Genomic DNA, 25,671 nt, shown 5'->3' with positions numbered 1-25,671 from the left:
GGGAATATCAAGCAGTCTTCATCAGAGAAAGAGAGTAGAGATGCGCCTGGTCTCACTGTTGTTGGCCGAGAAGTGAACACTGAGCCTTATCTCTTACACAAATGCAAGAACTTGACAATTGAAAATAAATGTTCCAATAGTGTGAAAATACAGATGCTTTGTACCTAGTTCCTAATGAATTGGTCCAACACAGGTTCCTTGCAGTTCTAGATTATTTATTCTTCGAGGGGCAGTAAACAATAAGGCTGTAAGACTTCGGGGAACACCTCTCCTAAAGAGGGTTCCTCCCATGCCGCAACACACCCGGCGCTCCCCGGCCCCACAGACTCACCGCCGCGAGCGGGACCCTCCTCCTGTCTCTCTGGTTCTCGCGGCTGCCTCAGGACGCGCGCATGCGCGCGCACACACAGGGACTCTTCTGCCCTCTCGCGGGATGAACTCCCGCCCCCTGCTCAGGCCGCGCGCACCTCCTTCCACTTCACTCCCCGCGGTGGTTGCTGAACGCGAGCATGCGCGTGCACGAACAAGAACTTTTACGTCCTCCCACAGGAGGAGTTCCCGCCCCCAGCTTAGGCCGCGCGTTCCTCTCCCGCGTGGCACACACGCCTGATGCGCGTGCACCGCCCACAAGCCTCGTATCCAGCGCAGCTGTGGCAATCTTGTCCCCACCAATCCCTATCTTCCCTGGGGCCGCTCCCTCGTCACTCCCTCTCCCTATTGGTCCTTTCTCCTATTTATACCTTGCTCAGCCATTCCTTCTTTGGCTGAGCATAGCTTTGTGTGACCTGTGTTACCCACGGTCGTGCCTGCCTCAGTTCTTGTCTCTTTGTCTTCTTTAGTGATCCCTTGTGTACCGAACCGGCTTGGCTGTGGACCCGCTCTGGACTTCGACCCTTGGCTTGTGCCCTGACCTCCCGAACTCTCCAGCCCTTCACCCCGGCTTGCGGATTCCGACCTACCCCCCGGCTCTGGACCCCAGGCTTTCGGTACCAACTATCTTCTGGAACCTCACTTTTCGTCTGGTGAGTATCTTACTTATCTTATACTCCCAGATGGTTCCAGATGCCTATTTTCCACTTTCCAGGCGTGTCCCTGTAGCTGTGGGTGCAGTTGTTACCTCTCGCACCTCAGTTTCGGGGTCCCTCCTTGTCCGTGGTGAGCACAGCGTGACAAAGGCAAATGCAGGCAAAGACAGGTTAAAAATGGAGAACACGCTTAGGCTATGTGTTTCTGTTCTACGGAAGCTGAATCTTATAAAACAGAATAAAACCAAAGCAAATTCTTATCCTTGGGCAGCCACTTATCGGAAGTATGGACGCTGGACCATATTCTAATCTAAACCTTGATTTTTTTTTTTCTGTACTAACTTGTGCTTTAAAAATAATTCAATGTTTACTTTTTCACATGCCACAATCACTCATTCTATGAACCTAACATTACAAAATAGTCTGGGGAAACTAAATGGATTAAATCAGAATGATATATTCTGAATCACAGAAATCCATCTTAATCAATGTGTGTGATGGAAGTGGGGGGGGGGCGGTACTAGATTGCAGCTACATTCTTGTCATGAGTCCTGGTTATTAGAAACCATAATAATATAATCAATCGGTTGAGTATACTTATTACTGCACATGTTGAAAAAATATATATATGGCGGTTGAGAAATTTTATTTATCTTATAGTCTTTCACTGACGGATAGACTGTACTACTATTTTTCAAAATCAAGAATGTAGAAAATATTGATTATATATTTAATTTTCTTTCTAAAAGCTGCTGATTGGGTTTAGAACTCGGCTTGTGATGTTTCTTATAAAACAGAACACTGATCATGCACACATAATAAAAGCAAAGAAACACACACGCTGAAATCCGGACTCCACAAATCTTCCCAAACAGTAGAAATCCCTCCTGCTGCTCCAAAATCTTCTGCGATCAACGGGGCAGGCGTTTGGCAGCAAAAACAAAAGAGGAGCGCAATAAGGGATTGTGTAAGTAAAAAAAGCTTTTATAGAAAAAATAGCAATAAATGTAAAACTTACATCTTAGATTATAAAACCCGACACACACACCATATCATAAAGGTTCCAAAGTTTCTTGCTAGCAAATGCTAATGAGCCTTTGGCGGAAATAGATAGCAACAGCAAGTCCTGCAGGAAATGGATGCTAAACAGCCTCCGGGAGAAACTTGGTGTCTGACATATCAACGTACTCAATAGATGGCCACTAAGCATTTCGCTTCATACGCTTTGTCAGCGGGCTGTCTAATGGGCGCACTTGAAGGCCAGAAATACGGGCCAATCCAAATCGTGTGACATGATGACTATTTAATTCCCTTAACAAACAATTGTGAGGAGGAACAACACATCATACATAATGTAAAAAAAACAGCAACAATAGATGGAGCAGACGATAGAGCGCCAAGAAATCTATTCTGCTGCCTCGTCTGCTCAGATAAACTGGTCCAAGTGCTGCAGCCTTTTGTTGGGTTCCTTAAAGGAAGATTCCTTGCCCTCCACATTTCGTAATATTTCAGTGGGAGTGTATGACTCCAAAAATCTGTTCATGGTCCCATGGCTCAACAAAGTATCTGGTCGCTTCTCCTTCTCTTACCCTGCACCCCAAAACTGGAACAACCTACAGGAGACTCTCACATCCACCACCAGTTTAAGTTCTTTCAAAACTAAGGCTGTCTCACATTTTAATCTTGTCTGTAAATGTTACATACGCTTTTAATATATATCTTTAACTGTGCATGCAATGTCTTGTATATAATGTATACCTTGTTCATTTATGTCACTGAATTTGTAGCCATGTATTATTTGTCATCTTAACTCTATGCCCAGGACATACTTGAAAACGAGAGGTAACTCTCAATGTATTACTTCCTGGTAAACCATTTTATAAATAAATATGTTCAAGTATCTGGGACTCTACCTGTCTGCTGTGGATGACTTGGCCCTAGACAAATCATGAGAGCTTCAGGACCAGGTCCAAGCTCGTCTTAGGTCATTGGCAAATCTGTCAAAAATGCTTTCCCTTACGGGGAGTGTTCTGGTGATCAACCATTTGGTGGTCAGCCAGCTTTGGCACTGGCTGATTGCCATGAGTCTGACCCCTGAATTTGTCAGTAAGATCCAGAGAAAGTTGCTGGACTTCCTCTGGATGGGGATTGGGAAGCAGGTTTTACGTGACTCCCGCTGGGAGAGGGCGGACAGGTGTGTGACTGGCAACTGTATATGATCAAGCTTGAGGGATTAGGTAGAGACGTTTTGATGCCTGGAGCCTGGTCTCTGCATCTATGAAAGGCAGTGGTGGGGGTGAATTCCTCATCGTCCCTGCTGTTTAATCCGGCAGTGGTTGGTACAGATGTTTGTCGCCCAGTATCCATCGCCAACTAATCCTAGCACAAGTGACAAGGGTCTGGAATATCCTGGTTTACAGGCCATGGAACTGAACAGAGGTTCCCATGCATCACATGGGTCTGCCCACTGCCCGCATCCATCCACACCTTTTCACCCCGACTCACTCACCTTCATCGACTGGGTTTTGCAGACCGAAGAACCCTAACCAGGCTTCAATTCTAGATGCCCTTAATTAAATTCAAATTTTTTCCAAGTGTACTGCCCTCCTTCAGTAAGTTATCGCATGGAAATCTCTCCGAATAAGGGCGTGTGTCGCAACCCATCTTGGATTGAAATTTGTCCAGTAACCTGCTGATCATGTTAACATTTTGACATTTACATTTTCAGTTGAGTACTCATTACTTTACTCCAAGACTGCATTTTTTTATTAGAAAGTGTGTTTTTGTGCAGGTTGGGAAAGTGTGTGAGCAGTATGTTGGTGCTTGGGTTTAAAATAAAATAATTTTGCATTTTATTGAGAATGAGAAACCGGCATAACAAAAAAATGAAGACGTTATATTTGTTAATCCTAGTTAACAAAACCCTTTTTATAAGCGACGTCTTAACTTACTGTGAAGTGCAGCAGTCAAAGTGTGTGCATATTAAGTATAGATACTGTATAGCATAAAGTATCTGTTGTCTAAATTTAGCATAGGTTGAACTTGATGGACGTATGTCTTTTTTCAACCTCATCTACTATGTAACTATATTATTGTGCATTTGTAATGTTATTTACTTATACACGTCTATATTTATTTTGTAATCTCTGCTTTTCTGCTCTTAAACCATTTATATAAAAGAAAAAAAAAGTGGGTAACAGAGCTTCCTTATTTTAACAGGAAATTGCACAGAAAACTACTTTTTCTTCTGTGTCGCTTCAAACTATGTAAATTTACTATGGGAAAAGTGTACGAAAAACTAGATTTTTTTTTGCAGATTGTAGAACCTTTTACAACCACCCTGAATGTTTCTCAATGATATTGTTGTACAAGAGTTTAAAATCAAATGTCTTCTCTCCCAACATGACCATCACAATTTGTAAACTCAATGTGACATGAATACATCTTTATTTTTGTTTTTTTAAACCAGACCCATAGAAGTGCTGCTATCTTTACAATTGATGCCAATGCTCTCCTGGATTTGCATACTCCTGGGGCAGCACACCAAACGGTTAAGGATAGTGCTCAATTTCTATATACTTCTTCAAGCGAACATTAGTTGATTGATTCCATATTATGACAACATATTTCCAGTCAATAATTCAAATGGGAACTTGGTATGTGATTTAATGATGTATATTTTTTAGCCGGTCATATCCAAGACATAATAAGGACGCTAAATTACAATTAGGAATGTGCATGAAATAAACATTTACATAGAATAATAAATGCTATTTTGTACAAACAAAGCTATCACAATGCTACATCAAGGTGAACAATTACAAGTCCTAAAATGATGTCCATTTCCAAGAACACTGTATTTTCTGCTCATATGTTTGGTCAACGCAGCAATGTTTTAAGATGTTAACATATTGCCAGCAACACACTTTGCCAATATAAATGAGTCCTGCAGTATGCCATCTCACACTGTCACGTCAAGCAGTTTGTGCCATTCCCCTGGTAAAATGCAGCACTGTGTCATGCCACCGTCTCCCAAGTTCGTCATTGTTGAAAATTGTTTTGATGAACAAGTCTTCTGTGTTTGTGCTGCAGAGCTCATCATCCCCAGAGCAGACTAAAAAGAAAAAAAGATTTGATTTATTTCATATATGACCATATTCATTCATCCTTTTAGGACAGAGCTATCTGTCAAGACCTTGTTTGTACCACTCAGCCACAACTGTTATGTCACAGAAACCTTTGAGACATAACCGCAGCTTTTAGTAACCTTCGGAACGTCACTGTTTTACCGTGCCCCTGGGATGCAAAAATAAAATCATTGACATGATACCGATGTGGTATTTAATATTAATATGTAATATTATACAGACGAGAGTATTATCTACATGTTGATATCTAATGTACAGGAAGATAAAGGACTAGCCCACAGTAACAAAAAGCTTGCACTGACTTGGTTCAGATATTTCCACTCAAAAAACAGTGCCACTCCTTTAAGATTTGCAAATCAAATCCAATACAAAGCACTGAATACCTGGTCAATGTTCTATGTACAGTACAAATTAACATGGTTATTACCTGGAGTAAACATTACCAAAAGTTACTTATACCTAGAATGATCATAGTCGGGGTCATGATTTTGTGGCATTTTAATGAATGTCATTCTGGTTTTAATATGCTACTAGTAATTTTATAGTAAGTTTATAAACAGTTAAACATAGTATGTGAAAAGCACAACAACTACAAAAGATTTGGAACAAAATGTAAAAAAAATAATTAAAGATGCTTTGCAGGTGAAGTGTTTAATCATTTGTAATTTTTAAAGAAGTAGCTTTTTAGGTGCAGGGAACCATTCACAATTACACTTTTAACTCATATGCACGTCCCGTATTGGGCTATCACTTATTATTTTCTTTTGTCTGTGAATATCAGGTCATGAAACAAAACAAGATGTACATGCAAGATGAAATGCTTGAAGGACAAAAGTAGGTCAATGAAAAGATTTCATAACAATGTATATTCAATCAATCTTAAACTACTTTTATAATCCTCTCAATGCCAGTATTTAAGTTTAGGGATTCTGCCATTGAAGATCAAACAGTGTGGGGTGAATAAGTCCAACTTCAACCCAAGACGGACTGCCAAATACAGTAACTACTTTCTAAGCACCGCCATATGGTGGTCAAGCAAGGAGCACTAGTGACAGACCTGAACTTTTTAGGCGACACCAATAACATTTTATTTATAGAAAATACTTTTTTTACGGCCAATTCGGATTCGTTTTAAATACATCTACTGCTCCATTAAAGAAAAATAAAATGGGTATGCAGAATGCAAGTTGGGACTTTTACCTACGGTTTGCTGTGGAGTGCAGAAGATACAGTGATGTGGTAGTTTGGGGACCTGACTACAAATAACACTTTATTAGTTGGAGAGAAAAAAACTGTAAGTAATTTTACAAGATCAAAAGTTAAAATGTATTTATGGAATATTTAGAATTATTTTTTTATATATGGCAATTGGACGCAAAATGCATTAGAAACTGACACTGTACATTTCCCTTTTCTCTTTCACAACAAACCGTACTTAAAAGTGACCAACATCCTAGGGAATCCCTCACATCATTGCTTCCTGTTTATGTTGAGGCTGGGATTTTCGGTGCAACCCCAGTGTTTCCCTTTGTCAGCAGAATACTCCTAAACCTAATTCCGTCCCTACATTCACTTGAAATGCACCGTCAACAGCCTTACTAATGCGTCGCTATTTTTGTATCAAGAGCCAGATAACTATTCTACATGCCAGCTTAGCGTGGCTCCTTAAATTGCACTTGTGTGGGCTCATGCAAAGACTGCTTAGTTTAATAAGGGAGACTCATTAGCCACTGGTGTAGAACCAATATTTCCATCTGCTTATCAGAACATCACAAATACACGTGCATGATTCCAGCCACAAACTATTATAATGCACAAACGGGCTCCCACACTGTACATTCTGTACTTTAAAAAAGGTGCAAGTCCATTTAGCTAGCAAAAAAATGCCTATTGTAAAGGATGTAGGTAGCTATCTACTTTTAAAAACAAATCTTTTAAAAAAAAAAAAAAAAAAAATCGGCTAAATCTTTTGGCGGCTTTTATTTTCCTTTGAAATTAATTATAAAGTTATTTTCTTCAGGGTCTCTGAATAGGGAATACTTTGCCAAACTGGTGTCAGAGACACAATTAAAATGAGAGTGTTAGGAAATGGGGTTTGGCTGGACAAAATCTTGTTGGATATACAAGTGAAATCAGATAAGATTCGCAGCTCACCATGCCAACTTTAAAACCGGATCTAAAAAACATTTGGATTACGGTTAAAAGGCATCAATTCTTTTATTTGACAGGGTAAGAGACCCAGAGTAGCTAGATCAGTTCTCTTGTCGCCAAGAGCGGAGGGAGGCTTGGGAGTCCCAGACGTCTCAAAATATTATCAAGCAGCCCAATTAAGACAGGCGGTCACGTGGAACTCGGACCCAGACCAGCTCTGTTGGCTAGCAATTGAATCTCAGTACTCCAGAACGCCTTCTCTGCCAGCTTACCTTTGGGGTGGGGATAAAGGTGCCGATATGCGCCTAAATTTGAACTGGGTGTGATGAAACTTGGGAAATATGGCTGAAAGCACACTTGGGAAATATGGCTGAAAGCTAAAACTAAATTCCAGCTTTCCTCCACCAGTTCACAACTTACTCCAATATTTAACAACCCCAGATTCCCCCCAGGTTGCGAAACTAAACAATTCGACCAATTTAAATCAAAGGGGATCAGAGCGGTCACGGACCTGTTAAGTGATGGAAAGTTCCTGAGCTTTCAAGATTTACGCACTAAATTCAAAACACTAGAACTAAATGCATTCAAATTTCTCCAAATTCGGCACTTTTTACAAAAATGTCCCCAAGGTTGAAATTTCCCCCTCTCACAAAGTTCGAGAAGTTGTGCCAAGTAGGTGCACATCAAAAAGGCCTAATAACAAAAATATATGCTGGAATGGAGAATCCAGCGAGCCCCGCACATGATTATATGCTCAAATGGGCAGCGGAATTGAACATGGTTATTGACAGAGAGGACTGGGAAGAAAGATGGGACTCAGCTTCAGGAACTTCCACATGTACCACGGTGAAGGAAAATATATATAAAATAATGTACCACTGGTATCTTACCCCAGTGAGACTAAAACAAATCGACCCTCTGGCCTCTGATTTATGCTGGAGAGGTTGTGGACAACGAGGGGACATGGCCCATATCTGGTGGCTATGTCCAGAGATTCAGAGATTTTGGCTTACAATACAAGATTTAATAAAAGACGTCACAGACCTCACAATCACCGTTGATCCACTGACCTACCTATTGGGCAGACCAATAGAGGAAATTGATCGCCCAAGATGGAAATTAATCTCCTTCATTCTCACAGCAGCTAGATGCTCAGTTGCATCCTCGTGGAAGAAGGTATCACCCCCCACAAAACAAAATGTTAAGAAAAGACTAAATGAGGTCATGATAATGGAAAAACTTACGGCCTTCCTTAAGCGCTCGACGGAAAGTTTCTATAAAATATGGGAGCCCTGGCTAACCCATTAACCTAAACCAATATATATGCTGCTAAGTAATATGAACGCGGAAGGGCCTTAGGGTAGAGATGAATAAGCCCCGCCGGTCGAGAGGAGTGAGGGTCCACTCCCCTCCCCCCACATCCCCACCGCTCCCTTCCCTTCTCCCCCTTTCACCTCTTTTTCCTCTCTCACTCTTTTTCCTCTCTCACTCTTTTTCCTCCTATCTAGGCCTCTGGACCATGACGTGGTCCTGGGGTCATACCCCCAGGGGTGCCACCCCGACCCCCGCCCCACTATTTAAATAAGGAAAAACATTCATGTATTAGGTCATAATTGTAACACAATGTATGTAAACCTAAATATGCCTAATAAAAACGTTTGAGGAAAAAAAAACAAAAAAGGCATCAATTCGTCAAGTACCTTTCTCTTTCCATCTTTAAAGCCCTGCTGAAAATTCATCTCATAAATGATCTATGCCTACACTAGGACTGGATGATCAAAAAAATTCCCACGTCGATATTACATAACGATGCACCAAACAAAAAAATTACTTATCAAGATGTCTCTCTAAACCCCTCCCCCCCCCCATGTCTCTTTAAAAGAGACATATGGGGTGGGGGTGGGGGTGTGAAGTGTTTAAGAGACATTGGGGATGGTGGGGGGGGGGGGCGAAGGAAAGGGATGAGACATTGGGGGAGGAAAGGGTTTGTAACTCGTTACAGAGAAGGGAAGAGAGTGTAGTTGTGAACCTGAAATCTGACTCTTTCACAGAACCGTCATTTCCTCACTTTCAATCAAATGACTGCCACACACATGTGACTCTAGCTTTTATCAATAAAGTTCCCCTTTTACTTAAGGGTGGGGAAGCCGTTTTCCGAACGTGGCAGCTGTGAAACTCTCCCTTCAGATGTGGTATTATGTTGAAATCTGCGCTTGCTTTTTCAATACGAAAATTTGCCTGAAGTTCATTTTAGAGATAAAATAATAATTTCCCCCCCAGAACAGTTCAGATTTTGAATCTTCACACCGTTGGGGGGAGGGGCAAGTTTATTTTGAACCAGAGTTTTGTTCATCCTGCATGTTGCTTTACATTAAGTGGCCTGTTTTCTAACACTGCGAGTAACCGTACTGTATTGCACATACCTCAGTATCGTGGGCTCAGGCATCCCGTGGTCTGCTCCTCTTTTAAATCCTGAAAGACATTATTTTGACAGTTTTAGAAAACTATTCAAAAATGAACACTGCACACCCTAGAAAACTTTGTAAGGAAACGTTCAGTTTATGTCTTAGCAATCAGTTCAATGGAACGTTAGGGGACGAATAAAAGATGTTAACTATTTGAAGCCAAGGCCTACTGTATAATACTTTACATGGATTCCTTTCCTCAATAGTGCTGCATCGGTCTTTATAAATGTGTGGATTTGGGACTACATTGTACTTCTGTTTATAATGCTCTTGATAAAAGTAGCAGGTATTCTCTATACAGGAAATGGTGTTCAGCTTTCGAGCCCCCAATGGGAGCTCTGTTGGGATCTTTTTTTACAGTAAAGGTTTTTAAATAATTCTTATAAATATGTAATCAAATAAAGGAGCCAATTCGATGGGTGCACGTCCTGAGGGCTGGCATCCCCCTCCCCTTACATCATGAGTTCTCCGTTCGTTTTCTAGGGGCGATTGTGAGCAGAACATGAGACGAGGAGGACCCTACTCTTCCCATCACATCACTGCAGTGTCGGAGCGATCGCATGATCGTGACTTGCCAGACGGGCCATGGCACTCTGCTACCCCGTCTCTCCATTACCCAAAGGGGTTAAAAACACTTTGCACAAAGTTTCTAGCATCAAGTCAATGAAGCCCCTTTAACCTGACATGCAGATAAGGGCTACAGTGAGGGAATGGTTAACCCCTTTGCTGCCAGGGGATGGCATTTTGAAGAGCGAGGTCCCGCTTGTTCCTCTGCTTGAGATGTGCAAATACCTGGAATTCAACGTACTTAAAATACAAAAAATATGGCGTCCATGGAACCTAGTATTTGCCATAGTAGGCCCTAGTGAAACTAAAAGGAAGTGCGCCTGTAAAAGAAACCAAACGGTGACTGGGGCTTTTTACAAAGCGACAAGATAGACCACAGCCTGTAAGCACAATCAATTCATTCAGCCACAGGGGGAAAATAATAAAAATCAAGTGAACAGTTAAAGTAAACGGGGCACTACCGCGGGTCCCAGGGGAAAGTGTAGAGAGGGTGAAACGTATGAGGGAATTTGGTTTACTTGCCAAAGAGAAAGATGGTGACTGAAAGCCCATTAAAAGTGGAAACTTTGCATGAAGTGAAAGCCCTCAGCTATATTGTCACTTTTAAACTCTTCTATGCAGAGGGGGCCTCAGTTCAATTACATCCCATAGAGCAAAGGTTTTTGTATAATGATTCATATGGTCAATACCTTAATGCAGCCTAAAGCTCGCTCACCCCAACCCTTGAAGGCAAAGCACACCAAGAAATAGGATGAATTTGCAGCACATGCTTAGGTTGGACTCATGGCTAAGAGGAAATGATGAAAGAAATGACAAAAATAAATAAATACAGGATATTGCAGCACAGAAATAGTAGGATAGTAAAGTGTCAGAGGAAATGATAGTGACCGCAGCACCTTGGGGGTACTTGAAATGTGAGGATGTAGGAGAGACCGTTTTGTCAAGCGTAACACTTGCACAACATAGTATTTCCGACTGATAAAATATTGAAAGTACTACAAAGTCTACACAATGCCTCCCCTTGTGTAGGATGGCAACGCTCCCAGCAACAGTAGGTATTTATTATTACAACACAACAAAGATCACACCGCTCACTAGACTCCAATTGAAAATAATCAATTTAATTGGCGATGCCCAATTGCCCAGACATGGCATGGGTGTGACCTATGTAGTCAAGATACAGATACCAAAATACATGAATAACTAATAAATGGCTCTAATAAAGCGCTGTTTAGAATACAGCATTTATAAAGCAGTTTAGGTAATTCAATGTTACCCCACCCTACACAATCAGTGTCAACTGCTTACATTTTTGGCTATTACCAATGCTATTAAAGCAAGTGATCACTATCTAAGCCTTAGGCTGCGTCCACGCTGCTGGTCAGCACAAATCGATGTTAACCTGTCTGGCCACACTCACGCGGGTGCTTGCTGAGACAGAGAAAATCGAGTTTGAGGAGAGCCGAGTGCTCACATGACCTCCTCAGCCAATCAGCACCAGTCACTGTTAAGCCACGTCCCCCGCTCGCGCTTACCTAAAAAGTTGCCGGACAGCCGAACGCTCATGCTTGGAGCGTTGGTGACGTCACCACTCAAGCATGAGCGCGGTCAGCAGCACAGGGGACGCAGCCTTAGATTGTGGGCTCATTTGCAGGCAGATTGCTGCAGCTGATGGTATACAGCCCCCCATTGGATATGCTTCATCAGAGTTTAGCCAATTTGTAGGCAACAAATTTAATTTCATGCTGTTCACCTTGGACAGATGTCTTACTGCTGGAGCTCACAGCAGACTCTAGGTGCAATCATCATGTATTATAATTGATTGTTACGTGCTTTACATTTATATGGCTGGTGTCAATCTATGTTATAATATCTATTATTAGATTGTAGGTAAGATAGTCATCTAAACACCACTACACCTTACCAAAAGGTTTTAGGGAAAGTACCATCTTTTCACCATAATACAGGCATACCCCGGTTTAAGGACACTCACTTTAAGTACACTCGTGAGTAAGTACATATCGCCCAATAGGCAAACGGCAGCTCACGCATGCGCCTGTCAGCACGTCCTGAACAGCAATACCGGCTCCCTACATGTACTGAAGCTGTGCGCAAGCGGGGAGACTATAGAGCCTGTTACAACTGCGTTATTTACACCAGTTACGCACGTATATGACGATTTCAGTACAGTACATGCATCAATACGTGGAAAAAAGTAGTGCTTCACTTTAAGTACATTTTCGCTTTACATACATGCTCCGGTCCCATTGCGTATGTTAATGCGGGGTATGCCTGTAGAGACACATTTCTCTTCCAGCAGACTATTAAAGAGACAACAGCACCACTTGTTATTTTAATATTTGTATTTTCATTCACTTTGTATCACGTATTTCACTTCATATAGTCATATGTAAATATTATTAAAAAAAATAAAATTCCGCCTAGGAGTGAACCAGTACAATGTACTTTCTTTAGATGCTTCACTGACCTTGTGTTAGTCATTCATCTATTTGGTATCGGTATTTATTATTAACATCGCCGTTATGGCAGCATTTCTGCCTATAGAGTAGGAGGCAAGAGACGGTGATCCGGGGGGCGTGGCCGTGAGCGGTTCACCCTTATTGGCTGAACCGCTCACGTGCCCGCTGACGTCACGCCGCGGTCGGCAAAAATAAATAAATCCATTTTCATTGACTTCCAGAGATCGCGACCAAGCCGTCGCGCCTACTACAGGCGCACGCGACGGCTTAAGTAAAATAAGCGCGGTCTTATTTTGCAAGATAGAATAGAAAGTTATCGAGATACCATGGCTCCTAGAACTGGGAACACCCACACAACAATAAAGAGAGAAACATTTCTTTAATTATTAGTACATAAGCACATATGCGATGGTGAACAGTGAACTAGTGTGGTTTCTTTTGGGGAAACTTCTTTGTTAAGGAAGTAAAAAAAAAAATCATCATACTTGCAGTAGGGGTATACAGTAAATTAGCAACACTTGTGGTTTAATACTGGGCAGAAATAGATTCCTTAGTTGACAAGTAACTTCACAAGACATTAACATTTTTCACACGTTCTAGAAGTGCTAATGTCATTAATGTCCCTCTTTCTAAAGCCTGCCAGGCTGGCGGTGCGTGCAGTCGAGATCCCCGGCCTGCACTAAGCTGCAGGGGGAAAAGACAGGGTGGGCGTGACGGGGCACGGCCGTGACGTCACCCAGCAGGTTCGTCCTCATTGGCTGAACCGCCAGGGGGCGTGGCCAGCACTCCATCACCAGTTATGAAGACAGTTTTTTTGTCTTCAGAAAAATCTGGCCGCACAGTGGCCAAGGTAGGAAGCGGCCCCGGCCACATTGAGGGGCAGTTCTTGTCCCTGCAACGCACACGCCACAGCGCGCGCTGCAGCAGGCACCGAGCCATACCAGACTTCACCTCCTAGTTCACTTTATTTTCATTTAGCTTGCTCGGTTTCCACAACCCCTTCTCCCACTTCTAAGTCAATTCTACACTCCGCTTCCCTTCCCAAATATCTCCCAGAGAAAACCCCGGTTCCAATCCTGTAAAAAAAAATGTATTCACATTTTTGGACAGAGGAGAATGCTGATTTTTGGATGGCGGTTCTCTCTTCAAGGGGAATAGAAATCCCTGCAAAGAGCTAAAACGCAGCAACAATTATCTGAAATAGTATACACGATCCTTAACTTGGATGGCCGTAAATAAATATGTTTTTTATTTACAATGTAATATTTACATAGGCGGCAAAGATAATCAAAAGCTTGTCCTGTATGTTTAGATATGTAGGGACAGACTAGAGTACTGTGTGTAGAACACGCTTACTGGAAATCACCACTGTTGATGTGAGAAGTTGACATGATGTAAAAGGGAAACATACAAAATCCTCAATTTGCATCTTCCACTGTGGTAATTTTTATTTATTTTTAGCAATTAGCAATAAGACCATTACTGCTTCATATTGTTCTCCCTTCTCAGCAAGTGTATTTTTAGGTATGCATGGAGCTTGACAGCAGCCTAGCAGATTTCTTGGGAATTTACTAACAAAATTTAAAGCATTCTGATTTTGTTGCAGATTGGGACTTATCCAAATTGGATGCAAACCATTCTACACAATTAGAACAGTTCGTTCTCAAATGTTTGCATCAAAACACTTACATTAAATAAAGTCCAGTATGCGTTAACGCACCTGCTCCGACATCAACTTCTATTGAAGTCAATGGGAAATCACGCTAGAAAAGGTGCGATGACCCATACCAGGCCTTGATGAATGTGCCCTTCACATCCCCGGTAAAATACAGAAGACGTTTGGACACAATGGGTGGCTTCTACCACCGTGTGTGGGTAAAAGAATGAGAGCCACCCTTTATTTAGCTTCCTGGAAATGTGATCTTGAAGCTTAGATTCTGTGTCACCCCTAATGTAAATAGTATAGCAAATATTAGCTTCCAATGGGTGGGCTTTCAGCAAGTAAATGTCTCAATGTTAAAAGGGACAACAGTTCTCTCCCTCCAACCACCATAATGCCCATACCAACCTTATTTCTATGGTACATTAAAAGACTACATACTGTATGTCCACCTTAAACCTTTGTTGAATTCAATTTTTTTCATTTGTATCTTAAAGGCCCAAAGCCTGTAGTAGAGTGTTCACATAACTTCTGCTGTTTAACTTGTTGGAATAACAAGTTGGAATAACTTGTTCCAGCCCACTATGCAGCACAGGAATATTTTCTGTGCAGACTTTGCCGAGAGATTGTTTTACCCAGAGTCTATCCCACAAGTTTCTCTGAGATCTAATGTCAGTAACTGGGAGGGAATTAGCGGCCATTTTAGATCAGATTTAATCTAAAATCAATTAGAAAAAAAAACATCTGTGAGCAGGGAACAAATTATAGGTGAAATCATATTGCTTAGTATACCTTTAAATTCCACCAATGGCATCTTACGGCTATACTGGTGGGTCCTACATTTCTGGAATTAGCTCTCAATCAAATAAGCGTTATTGGCATGACAAAATCATATCAGTATTACCAAAGCTCTTACTTGTAGCCTATGGCTTATTCTCTCATTGCTAGTAGGGCAGGAGGTTGATTTGTGACATGCTTCTTTTGAGACACTGGTCCATTAGTTGATACATATAGATAAGTATTAATACACTTGATGTCCTACAGTAGCTGTGCATGATCTTGCACATCATTAACCTTGACATAGTCCACGACAAGGAAAAGTTTGAGAATCGCTTCAATAGGCATCTCATTTGCGATCAACGGAAGTCAAGACTACAAAAAGATCCCTCCGCCAACCGACGAACTAAGACTTTTAATTCATTGAAATAATAACACTAAAATGACACTAAAAAAAAAAAAACATGTTGGTAAACAGAACATCAAAGCAGGAAAAAGCTGAAATATAGACCATACCTGTAGAACACATACAAAAAAGTATTAATTGGTAAAGTGAGAGGATGGGAAAGAAATGGGAAATCCAGGGGTAGAGATGGGGAATTCTTGTTTATAATCAAAACAGCCAGATTGGCATTCTAAATGAGAATTCTTATTATTTTAATGTACATAGTTTAAAATACTCACATGAAGCAACACAGCACACTTCAGCTAAACGTTAAAAAAAAAGTATATGCTACTACACTAGTGCATCAAGCGATATGACATAAAAACAATGTCATTGTTTCAAGGACATCAATGTCTGTATGCTATGTCACATTATACACAAATAGAGAAAAACAGGCTACTTTTCTATATAATAAGTGGTTTGTTATTTGAGAGACTGTCACATTATTCCCCTGTTGTGCAACATGACACATTTACGCCGGCACTCATTAAGCTCAGGTGAGGGGTAGCGCCGGACTCAAGTCTATGTCTGCATTTATAGTGGGTAAACGCGATGGAGCGCATGACGGCACGCACGCCTGTCGCTCGTGCGAAACCTGCACTGAGGTCCGAGGCGACGAGGAGGCGTGGCCGTGACATCACGTGAGCAGTTCACCCTTATTGGCTGAACCGCACACATGACCCGGCCATCACGTGCCAAGGCAATTTTTTTTGTCTTTTCAAAAATCGTGCGCTCTATGGGCAGCCTCTATGAGAGGCTTGTTATTTATGCCATGCGTGCGCGCCCACTATAAACACGGTTATCATGATATCATGAGCTACTAGGTCGTTTAATTGCCTTTGGTGCTTGAGGGGTTAATGAGCTGCACTTGTTTAACAAAATACCAAATGCTGGGTTTGAAAGGGGTCAGGACTGTTTCTGTCTGCTTTGAATTTCAAAGGAATTTACTTGGGGCGGGTCCATGTGGAGAACACACTCAAGGTGTGAATTGTTTTAATCAAAAAAGAGCAGCTTCAAAGTATTCTGTAGAAAGGGGTGGGCTTATGACGGTGCCTTAAGAAAGTATTGTATCTAAGTCTGGGGGAGATTGTTAAAAGTCAGATCTGACCAGGGGCATGCTTAAAAAGCATGGCAGACCTCATCTTCTGAACCAGTGCCTCTCTGGGAAAAATCCATAGCATGTGGTGATGTACTGTATAGGATTTTCTGTTTTACCCTTTTATTTTAAGAAGCTGTTCTGCCTTATATTGTAATTGTATGTTTATTTTGTAATATCTTTTCTGTAATTCAAGCACTGTATTTTTATATATATTAAAACATTTAATAAGTAATGCTTTGGGCTCTGAATGAACTTTGTGCATGCTGGAGAGAATAACTTGCTAACTTCGGGCACATGTTACTACAACTGATTTTGTGTTAGAGTGCATAGTTTTTCCTATAATAAACAGGGACCTGAGACCCAGGCGGATATTTTAGTCTAAGATCTTTTATCATATCTGCATAACCTCAGGCGGTGGCAGTGGATAGATATGATGTGCAATTGAGTAGGGGTTAATACTAACTCGCTGGTTCCTTGCAGAGGAGAAAGGGGGGTTGGCTAGAGTAGCCTTGTGTAGTAACCCTGGTTGCATATCTAAAGTCACGTGCTCACTTGTGTGCTGGTCGTGGCGGTGGTATATTGGGGCGGCTTGAGGAGAGATGCAACTCATTTGAGGGACCCTTGAGGGGGTGAAGAGTGGGTGCGCTTGAGAGCGTCGGTATTAACCCTTGTTCCGTATGCAGATCGCGTGCTAGCAGGGGGTCATACGTGACAACGGTCTATGGCTTGATCGCAACTAACGCAGGATCGGGTGCCATACTCCACATTGGAGCGTGATAAATCTCCCCCTTAGACTCCTATTCAAAATGCTAAAAAGTGGCATCTGGGTCTTGGAGAAGATTTTCATTCAGCTTTTTTTTTTTTAAATGAATGGAATTATTCTCTAGGTATGGGAAGATAGTTTAAACTGTACATATTTGTAAATCACCTCCATCTTTGTAGCCAGTACATGGCACCAACTTTTATACCTGCTCCGGAGTCCCCTATTGAAGCTGCACAATATTTGTCACCACAAGATAATTCTGTTCAATATTGTTAATACAATGGTGAGAAAAAGTTTGTGAACCCCAATGATAATTACAGAAATGCTATAGTTTTTCCATGATATCCTTCTTGAATCAAAACCAGTCTTTTCTTACATATCCAATAGGTTTTATATGTACCAATTCATGTCTTTTGAAACAAAATTATGTATGAATTAGAAAACCAAAAGGAATAATTAAGAGTCATGGAGTGTGTAAAAGTGAAACCCTAGTTTTATCAGCCAAATTAAAAATGATAATTAGAGTCCGTGTTTAAATAATTAGGTAGATCTTCAGGTGTGCGTTTGGGTAGCTCAACCATATATAAAGATCAGAAATTTTGTGAGTTTGGTCTTCACCATATAGGTGTGTGGAAACACGTCATGCCACGATCAAAAGAAATCTCCGAGAGCCTCAGAAAAGCAGTTATTGATGCCCGTCAGTCTAGAAAGGGTTACAAAACCATTTCTAAGGATTTGGGGCTCCACCAATTCACTGTCGGACAGTCTACAAATGGAGAAAGTTCAAGACCACAAGTCACTCTACCCAGGAGCGATCGTCCTACCAAAATTTATCCAAGAACAAACCGATAAATCATCAAGTGAGTCACAAAGAACCCCAGAGTAACATGCAAGGACCTGAAGGCCACTCTCGCGCCTTGGCTAATGTGAGTGTTCATGACTCAACTATCAGAAAAAGACTAAACAAGAATGGGGTTCATGGAAGGATAGCTAGGAGGAAACCACTGCTCTCTAAAAGGAACATTGCTGCCGGTCGGAAATTTGCCAAAGAGCACATAGATGATCCACAAGACTTCTGGAACAATGTTCTCTGGACAGACGAGTCAAAGATAGAACTTTTTGGCCTCAATGAGAAACGTTATGTTTGGCGGAAAACCAAACACTGTGTTCGAACAGAACAACCTCATCCCAACCGTCAAGCATGGTGGTGGGAGTGTGATGATTTAGGGCTGCTTTGCTGCCTCAGTACCTGGACAGCTTGCCATCATTGACACAATCATGAATTTTGCATTGTATCAGAAGATTCTAGAGGAGAATGTCAGGCCATCCATCCATGATCTGAAGCGAAAGAGGGTTATGCAGCAAGACAATTATCCCAAACATACAATCAGAAATACAAAAGAATGGCTGCAGAAGAAGAAATTCCACATTTTAGAATACCCTAGTTAAAGTACAGACCTAAATCCCCTCGAAATGTTGTGGCAAGACCTGAATTGAGCTGTCCATGCAAGGAAGCCCTTAAATGTCACCGAGTTGAAGCAGTTCTGTAAGGAGGAATGGTCCAAAATGCTTCAAAACCGATGTGAGAGACTGACCAACAGTTACAGGAAACGCATAGTTGAAGTCATTGCTGCTCAAGGGGATGCCAACAAGTACTGAATCTAAAGGTTCACATACTTATTCACACATGGATATTGAATGTTAAACGATTTGTGAATCAATAAATGTTGAAAAAAGTATCATGTTTGTATGTCATTTGTTTGATCAGGTTATCTTTATCTATTATTAGGACTAAGATTAATATCTTATAACATTTTAGGTTTGAAATGTGTGTAACATCTTAAGGGGTTGTATGTATGTAGGTATGTCTTTATTTAAATAGCGCCATTAATGTACATAGCCCTTCACAGTAGTAATACACTTGGCAATCATATAAATAACAAATAATAGGTCATGGGAATAAGTGTTTAAGACATAAAAGTAACATTTAGGAAAAGGAGTCACTGCTCCGAAGAACTTACAATCTAATTGGTAGGTAGAAAGGACGTACAGAGACAGTAGGAGGGCATTCTGGTAAGTGCGTCTGCAGGGGGCCAAGCTTTATGTATCATGTGTCTAGTATTAGCCGGGGAGTTACTAATATGCTTTGTTAAGCAGGTGTGTTTTAAGGTGGGTCTTAAAGGTGGACAGAGAGGGTGCTAGTTGGGTGTTGAGGGGATGGGCATTCCAGAGGTGTGGGGCAGTCAGTAAGAAAAGTTTAAAGCGAGAGAGGGCTTAAGACACAAAGGGGCTAGAGAGAAGACATCCTTGAGCAGAACGCAAGGGTCGGGATGGTGCATAGCGAGAAACTAGGACTGCGATGTAAGGAGGGGCAGAAGAGTGCAAGGCCTCGTTCAGGGTGGCAGAGACAGGAGGTGGAGGGCGCGCGTCAGTCTGCTGGGCAATGTATGCTCAGCATCCCCAGCAGACCTTTTCAAGCGTTCAGGAGGCGGGTCTACAGACCTGAGTTAGGGATGGGTGTTGCTCTTCTCGCTACACTTTCCCGAATGATTTAATTGGCTGCCGAAGTACCAGTGACGCTGCTGCAGCTTGAAAAAACAACTTGAGTTGTTTATGCAAACTGTAGCAAGCGTCAACTCCGTACTTCGGAGACAGGGTAGCTTCTACCCTGACAACTGATATTTACTTTAAACACTTTGTTTCGAACGTAAGCGCGCACTTCGCAAAGCAGGCACCCTGAACGAGGCCTTAAGCTTTAAAAGTGAGGAGGAGAATTGAGTGTGAGATGCGGGATTTGATAGGAAGCCAGGAGAGGGAATTCAGCAGGAGACGCTGGAGCAGAGACACTTGAGACAGATTTAGAAAAGAGTAGAGTGATTCTGGCAGTAGCGTTTAGGATAGATTGTAGGGGGGACAGGTGAGGCAGGATGGCCGGACAGCAGAAGGTTACAGTAATCGAGACAGGAGAGAATGAGGGCCTGAGTCAGAGTTTTAGTAGTTGAGCAACAGAGGAAAGGGCGTCTCTCTGTAATATTGCGGAGGAAAAAGCGACAGGTTTTAGATACATTTTATATGCGAGAAGAGAATGTGAGAGAATTCGAGCGTGACCCCTAGGCAGCATGCTTGCGCTACTGTGTATATGACAGAACTTCCAACAGTAATGTGGAAGGAGGTAGTGGGGACAAGTTTGGGAGGAAATATGAGGAGCTCTGTTCTTGACGTTGAGTTTAAGTCGGCAGAGGGCCATCCAGGATGATATCGCAGAGAGACATTCAGAAACTTTGGTCGGTACAGCAGGTGTAAGGTCAGGGGTTGAAAAGTAAATTTGTGTGTCGTCAACATAGAGGTGATATTTGAACCCAAGAGATGTGATTATGTCACCTAGAGAGAGTGTGTGTACAGACAAAAGAGGAGAGGTCCCAGGTCAGAGCCCTGGAGTACCCCCACAGAGAGGTCAATAGAGGAGTTGTTACCAGAAGAGACGCTAAAAGTACGATGGGAGAAGTAAAGGAGATCCAGGATAGAGCTTTGTAACGAATGCCAAGAGTATGGAGAATGTGAACGAGAAGAGGGTGGTCCACCGTATCAAATGCAGCAGAGGTCGAGTAGTATGAGCAGAGTCTAATGACCTCTGTCTTTGGCAGCATGGAGGTCATTAGTTATTTTAGTGAGGGCTGTTTCGGTGGAGTGAGCAGTGCGGAAGCCAGATTGTAGAGGGTCTAGGAGAGAATAGGTGTTGAGAAAATGGACATTCAAGGAGTTTAGGGGCAAAATGCAGACAGGGTGACAGTTAGAAAGACAGGTAGGGTCAAGCTTGCTGTTTTTGAGTACTTTATGACTGTTGCATGTTTGAAGGAGAAGGAAAAGGTACCAGAGTAGTCTCACCTTAACCCCCACAGAATTTTAATGTGGGAGAAAACAGCTAAATAAAAAAAGGAGAGGGGGGAATGTATATAGTCACTGCTGGGAAATTAAGACACTTTGTTTCTATTCTTGGCTTGAGAAAGAAACTGCTTTCACATCAGTCAAATGTGTAATTTTGAATGACAAATTGGACAACGTAATACAACATTTTACCAAGTGTTTGTTTTTTTTAAATTTCACATATAGATCGAGTCAGTTATTGAACACTGTGAAGCAACAGCGGCAGGAAATGTAAACACATTGTCATGTCCGGTTTTGAGCCAACAGCTACTTAGCACTGTGACCTATGAGTGACTTCATTGTTATTTCGCCATCAAGAGTGTGCACCACTCCCCTCCAGAAACCCCTCCGTGATTTACTATGTGTGTGGTTGCAACATGACCGCTTTCCACCTTTACAAGACATTTACACATATCTGATCTCAGATACAGTAGCTGACCACTTAAAGATCCTTGACGTATTTTGAACTAAAAAGGAAATGTCCTATTTCAACAAACCATTTGCACGTGTTTTAAGTTTTGCTGCCTGACTCACTGTATAATTTCTAAGAAATTAAAAGGGTGCCGATGTTCTCTGCCCTTTACACAACCTTGAGACACACCGAACATTCATGTAAATATCCCCCATTTGCAGTCACTGCTTTATTATAAGGCAGCCTCACATCTCCAGCCTCACTCATATGATCTGTAGCAACCGGACTCCCATGCAGCTGTCATTTCTGTTTAATTCTGCATCCCAAAACATATATCTACATTCATTGCACCCACGCGTCACCCCCTCTCCCCAGCAGCCCCTTCACCAGAGAAGCGATAAATATGCATGCTTCCTGCACACATGTATATGGCTTTACACAGATCACTGACCTAAATACAGGATGAGGGGGACGAACCCCCAGCGGATGGTGAACTGTCCGCATTTGAACACCTTCTGCAGGCGAAGCTTGGTCTCTTTGCTCATCTCGGGCATGGTTGCAAGGACATGAAGAAGCGGAAGGAAGCAGCAGCACACACGGGAAATGCTGAGAAGAGAGCCCACGCTGCCGCAAAGCAGCAGCGGGTATCGGGTGCAACTGAGAGATAACCAAGAATCAGAGCGCCGCCTGCTGCTCCAGGGCCACAATTCGGGCCTGAAGCTCGAGCGGCCATCTTTGATCTGGGCAAACCAGCAATAACCTTTAGTATGCGAGAACGGGGGAGGCACTGGATACTCTCGACAGTAGACTGTGTTCATATCTTGATATTATCTGTGTGCAATGCAGTAGATGCATGTTTGCACTTTGCAGGATCGGTGTTTTAAAAACACATGGAGAGTAAATACACATTCATAAATCATGTGTCTAGTATTTTCAATGCAATCCACACAAATTGTTATGGCTGTTAAAGAATGAAGCTCTGATTGTAGCATGCCTTGAATGGTTCCCACTATGAAATGTATTACTGACTGTTTACATGTTTGTTTACACACGCTGGTTCACTACAAGCATGTCAAATACTTTTTCAGAAAACATATACAGTACAGTGTATACAAAGGGTTGACAGGTTTGCAATGTTAGATGGTAAGTTCCATGGGCCAGGGACCTACTTACCTACTGTACCAGTGTTATTTATTTATTTATAAAATATTTTACCAGGAAGTAATACATTGAGAGTTACCTCTCGTTTTCAAGTATGTCCTGGGTACAAATAATACATGGTTACAAATACAGTTACAGAAATGAACAGGTTATACATTATATACAAGACATTGCGTGCACAGTTAAAGAAAATATATATTATGGGCGAATGAAACAGTTACTGACCAGATTAAAGTGTGTGTTTAATGTTATTGTTTTATTGTTGTCTTCACACTCCACCATTGTACACTGCTACAGAATATGCTGGCGCACTGTAAAGGGTAATAATAACCATAAACTGCTATCGCTAAGATATTTACCAGACAAATGCCATTTTCCAGTTTTGGCCTGATCACGATAACATTAAAATCGGTGCCTTACCATGACCCAGCAACTATTCATTCGTTCACCTGCAAGAAAGTTGCCATTTGAAATGTATGTGAGCTCGCAGGTTAAAAAAAAATGACGCCCTTTTAAACCTGGACGGTTATTCTAGAGCAGCGTTTCCCAACCTTTTTTGTTTGGAGGAACCTTTGAAGTATTTTGAAAAATCTCAGGGAACCCCTATCTGGCTGACACATATTAGGTTTGACAGGGGTAAATCACAAAATTTCACACCTCATGAGCCCGCACTACCCATTATTTCTCTCCCCTGCGTCTCACTCTCTCCCCTCCCGCCTCGCATGTATTTATCCCCTGCTTCTCACTCTTACTCCCTCTTTTCCTCACTCACTCACTCCCCCCTTTCTCCTCTCACGTGCCCCTACCTTCCGTCAATTACCCCACTCTCACTCAATCCCCCCAACAAAATACATACCAAAAAACCCCACCCCCTAAATACATAGAACCCTACAATACATAATAAAAAATACCCCACCCCCGCCAATACATATTAAACTTGTAAAGTGAGAAGAGCGGAACTGCTCGAAGGAAAACAGATTCGGACCGCACAGGTAAAATCATCATCATCATCCTCATCTCCCCAGCACCCCTCATCCTCATATACCCACCCCCTGCATCTTACATAAACCCCCCTGCATCTCACATCACTCTCCCCCCCTGCATCTCACATCACTCTCTCCACCTGCATCTTACATCACCCACCCCCCCTGCATCTCACATCACTGGTATCCTGCAGTTGCCGGGGGAGGAGACGGCGGCGAGCAGCAGGCAGGAGTAGGGCTGCATGCGCTTGCTCTAGCTAGCAGCAGGCACCAGAAGTCCTGGGTCACACTGCTAGAGCGTGCTCCTACCCTGCAGTCCTGAGAGTGGGCTCTAGGGAGGGGGAGAGTCAGGAAAGTTGTCGCGGGCCGCGCTGAGTGTGGGCGGCCCTACATTCCGTAGGCGGAACCCCTGAGACCCTGGTTGGGAGTCACTGTTCTAGAGCAAATATCAAGGCATTAATGCTCCAGGAGAGCCCTGGTTCAGGTAATATGAATAGTCTAAAACAAATTGGTGCAAAAAGAGCCAGGGGATTAATAAAATGAAGAACTTGATTCAATGTTGTCATGAGATTGTACTCCATGCCTTGTTTTCCCTAGTCCGAAGAAATTCAAGATTGTTGTCAACCAGTGAGCACTTTGATTAAAGTTAAATAACATGGACTGGAATCAAATCTAAGGGCTCGCTCAGACAGGCTGCTACGGCAGCTTGCTAGCGTTCGTGCCCCCGCTGCTCGCTCTTGCAGCACAGCGATCTGTGCTCAAAATGCAGGAGACAGATCACGGCATTTGGGGGCATGGTGGGGGCGTGTAACTATCGCGTCACGGAGCTCGTTCGCCTTTATTGGCTGAACCAGCTCGCGTCACGCGACTGTAGCCCCAAATTTCAATTTGGGTTGTGCCGGCAAAATGTCGCAGCGGCCACGCTGCACTTTGCCGACGGTGGAGTTTTCAGTTTGAAAACTCCCACCGCACAACCCAAATTTGCGACGGACGTGCGCGCGCACCTCGCATCACCTTCTGTCTGAGCTCAGCCTCACGAGAAGAGACCTCATCCTTCCTCCGTCCAGGTGCAGCAGTTGCATGTAAAATACTCTTAAAGTTATCTTCCTTTTAATGTTTACTGAAACAATTCCCCTGGCAAGATATTGAATAATTTAGTAACACAGTGTATTCATTCTCAACTGGAACAGTTTCTCTGGAGTGATTTAAGAAAACAATACTTTATTTTATTTATTGAGGCATGTCAATTGTTTTTACAGAAATAAAAAGTGACAGTCTTACAAACAGAATTGCATACATACGAGCATAAAATAACTTAATTCAAGTTAACACAAGCATAATAGACTTTGTGGATTTATATAAATCTTCCAAGTCGGGACGGAAATCCGGATAGTTCTGTGTTTCTGACCATGCATTTATTAAGGCCGTAACATAGTTATACATAAAAATATATAAATTACAAAACAGAAAATAAATAAAATACGTCAGCACCTATTAACTGGATGTTTATCATTTGATTGGTCTACTGTTTGTTTATCAGTGAGGGTGTTTGCCTTGTCTCTCAAACACGGTTTCTCTATTTTTGGTGATTAGGGTATGCAGATAGTCAAT

At 42.2% G+C, this 25,671-nt stretch overlaps 1 protein-coding gene across 1 annotated transcript; it reads right to left on the bottom strand.

Moving 5' to 3' along the window:
• Nucleotides 1–4,674: 4,674 nt before the first annotated feature.
• Nucleotides 4,675–22,587, bottom strand: TOMM7 (translocase of outer mitochondrial membrane 7). The gene is made up of 3 exons (XM_075587141.1): nt 22,368–22,587; nt 9,748–9,796; nt 4,675–5,139 (listed from the first exon to the last, which is right to left on the bottom strand). The coding sequence occupies exons 1-3, from the start codon at nt 22,468–22,470 to the stop codon at nt 5,124–5,126; spliced, it is 168 nt and encodes a 55-aa protein (XP_075443256.1). The 5' UTR covers nt 22,471–22,587; the 3' UTR covers nt 4,675–5,123.
• Between the last annotated feature and the right edge of the window lie 3,084 nt (nt 22,588–25,671).

This window comes from Ascaphus truei, chromosome 2, assembly GCF_040206685.1.
Source record: "Ascaphus truei isolate aAscTru1 chromosome 2, aAscTru1.hap1, whole genome shotgun sequence".
In the NCBI taxonomy this organism is placed as follows: domain Eukaryota; kingdom Metazoa; phylum Chordata; class Amphibia; order Anura; family Ascaphidae; genus Ascaphus; species Ascaphus truei.
Note: the sequence above shows the minus strand (reverse complement) of the source record. Positions and strands in the feature narration are given on the sequence as shown.

Bases quoted from the DNA above. Each gene is read 5' to 3' on its own strand.
- TOMM7 (XM_075587141.1), bottom strand. From the start codon at position 22,470: ATGCCCGAGATGAGCAAAGAGACCAAGCTTCGCCTGCAGAAGGTGTTC. The intron at 9,797-22,367 runs GTCAGTGATCTG...AATGTCTTTCAG, and splicing joins CCCCCTCATCCTGTATTTAG to GATTTAAAAGAGGAGCAGAC.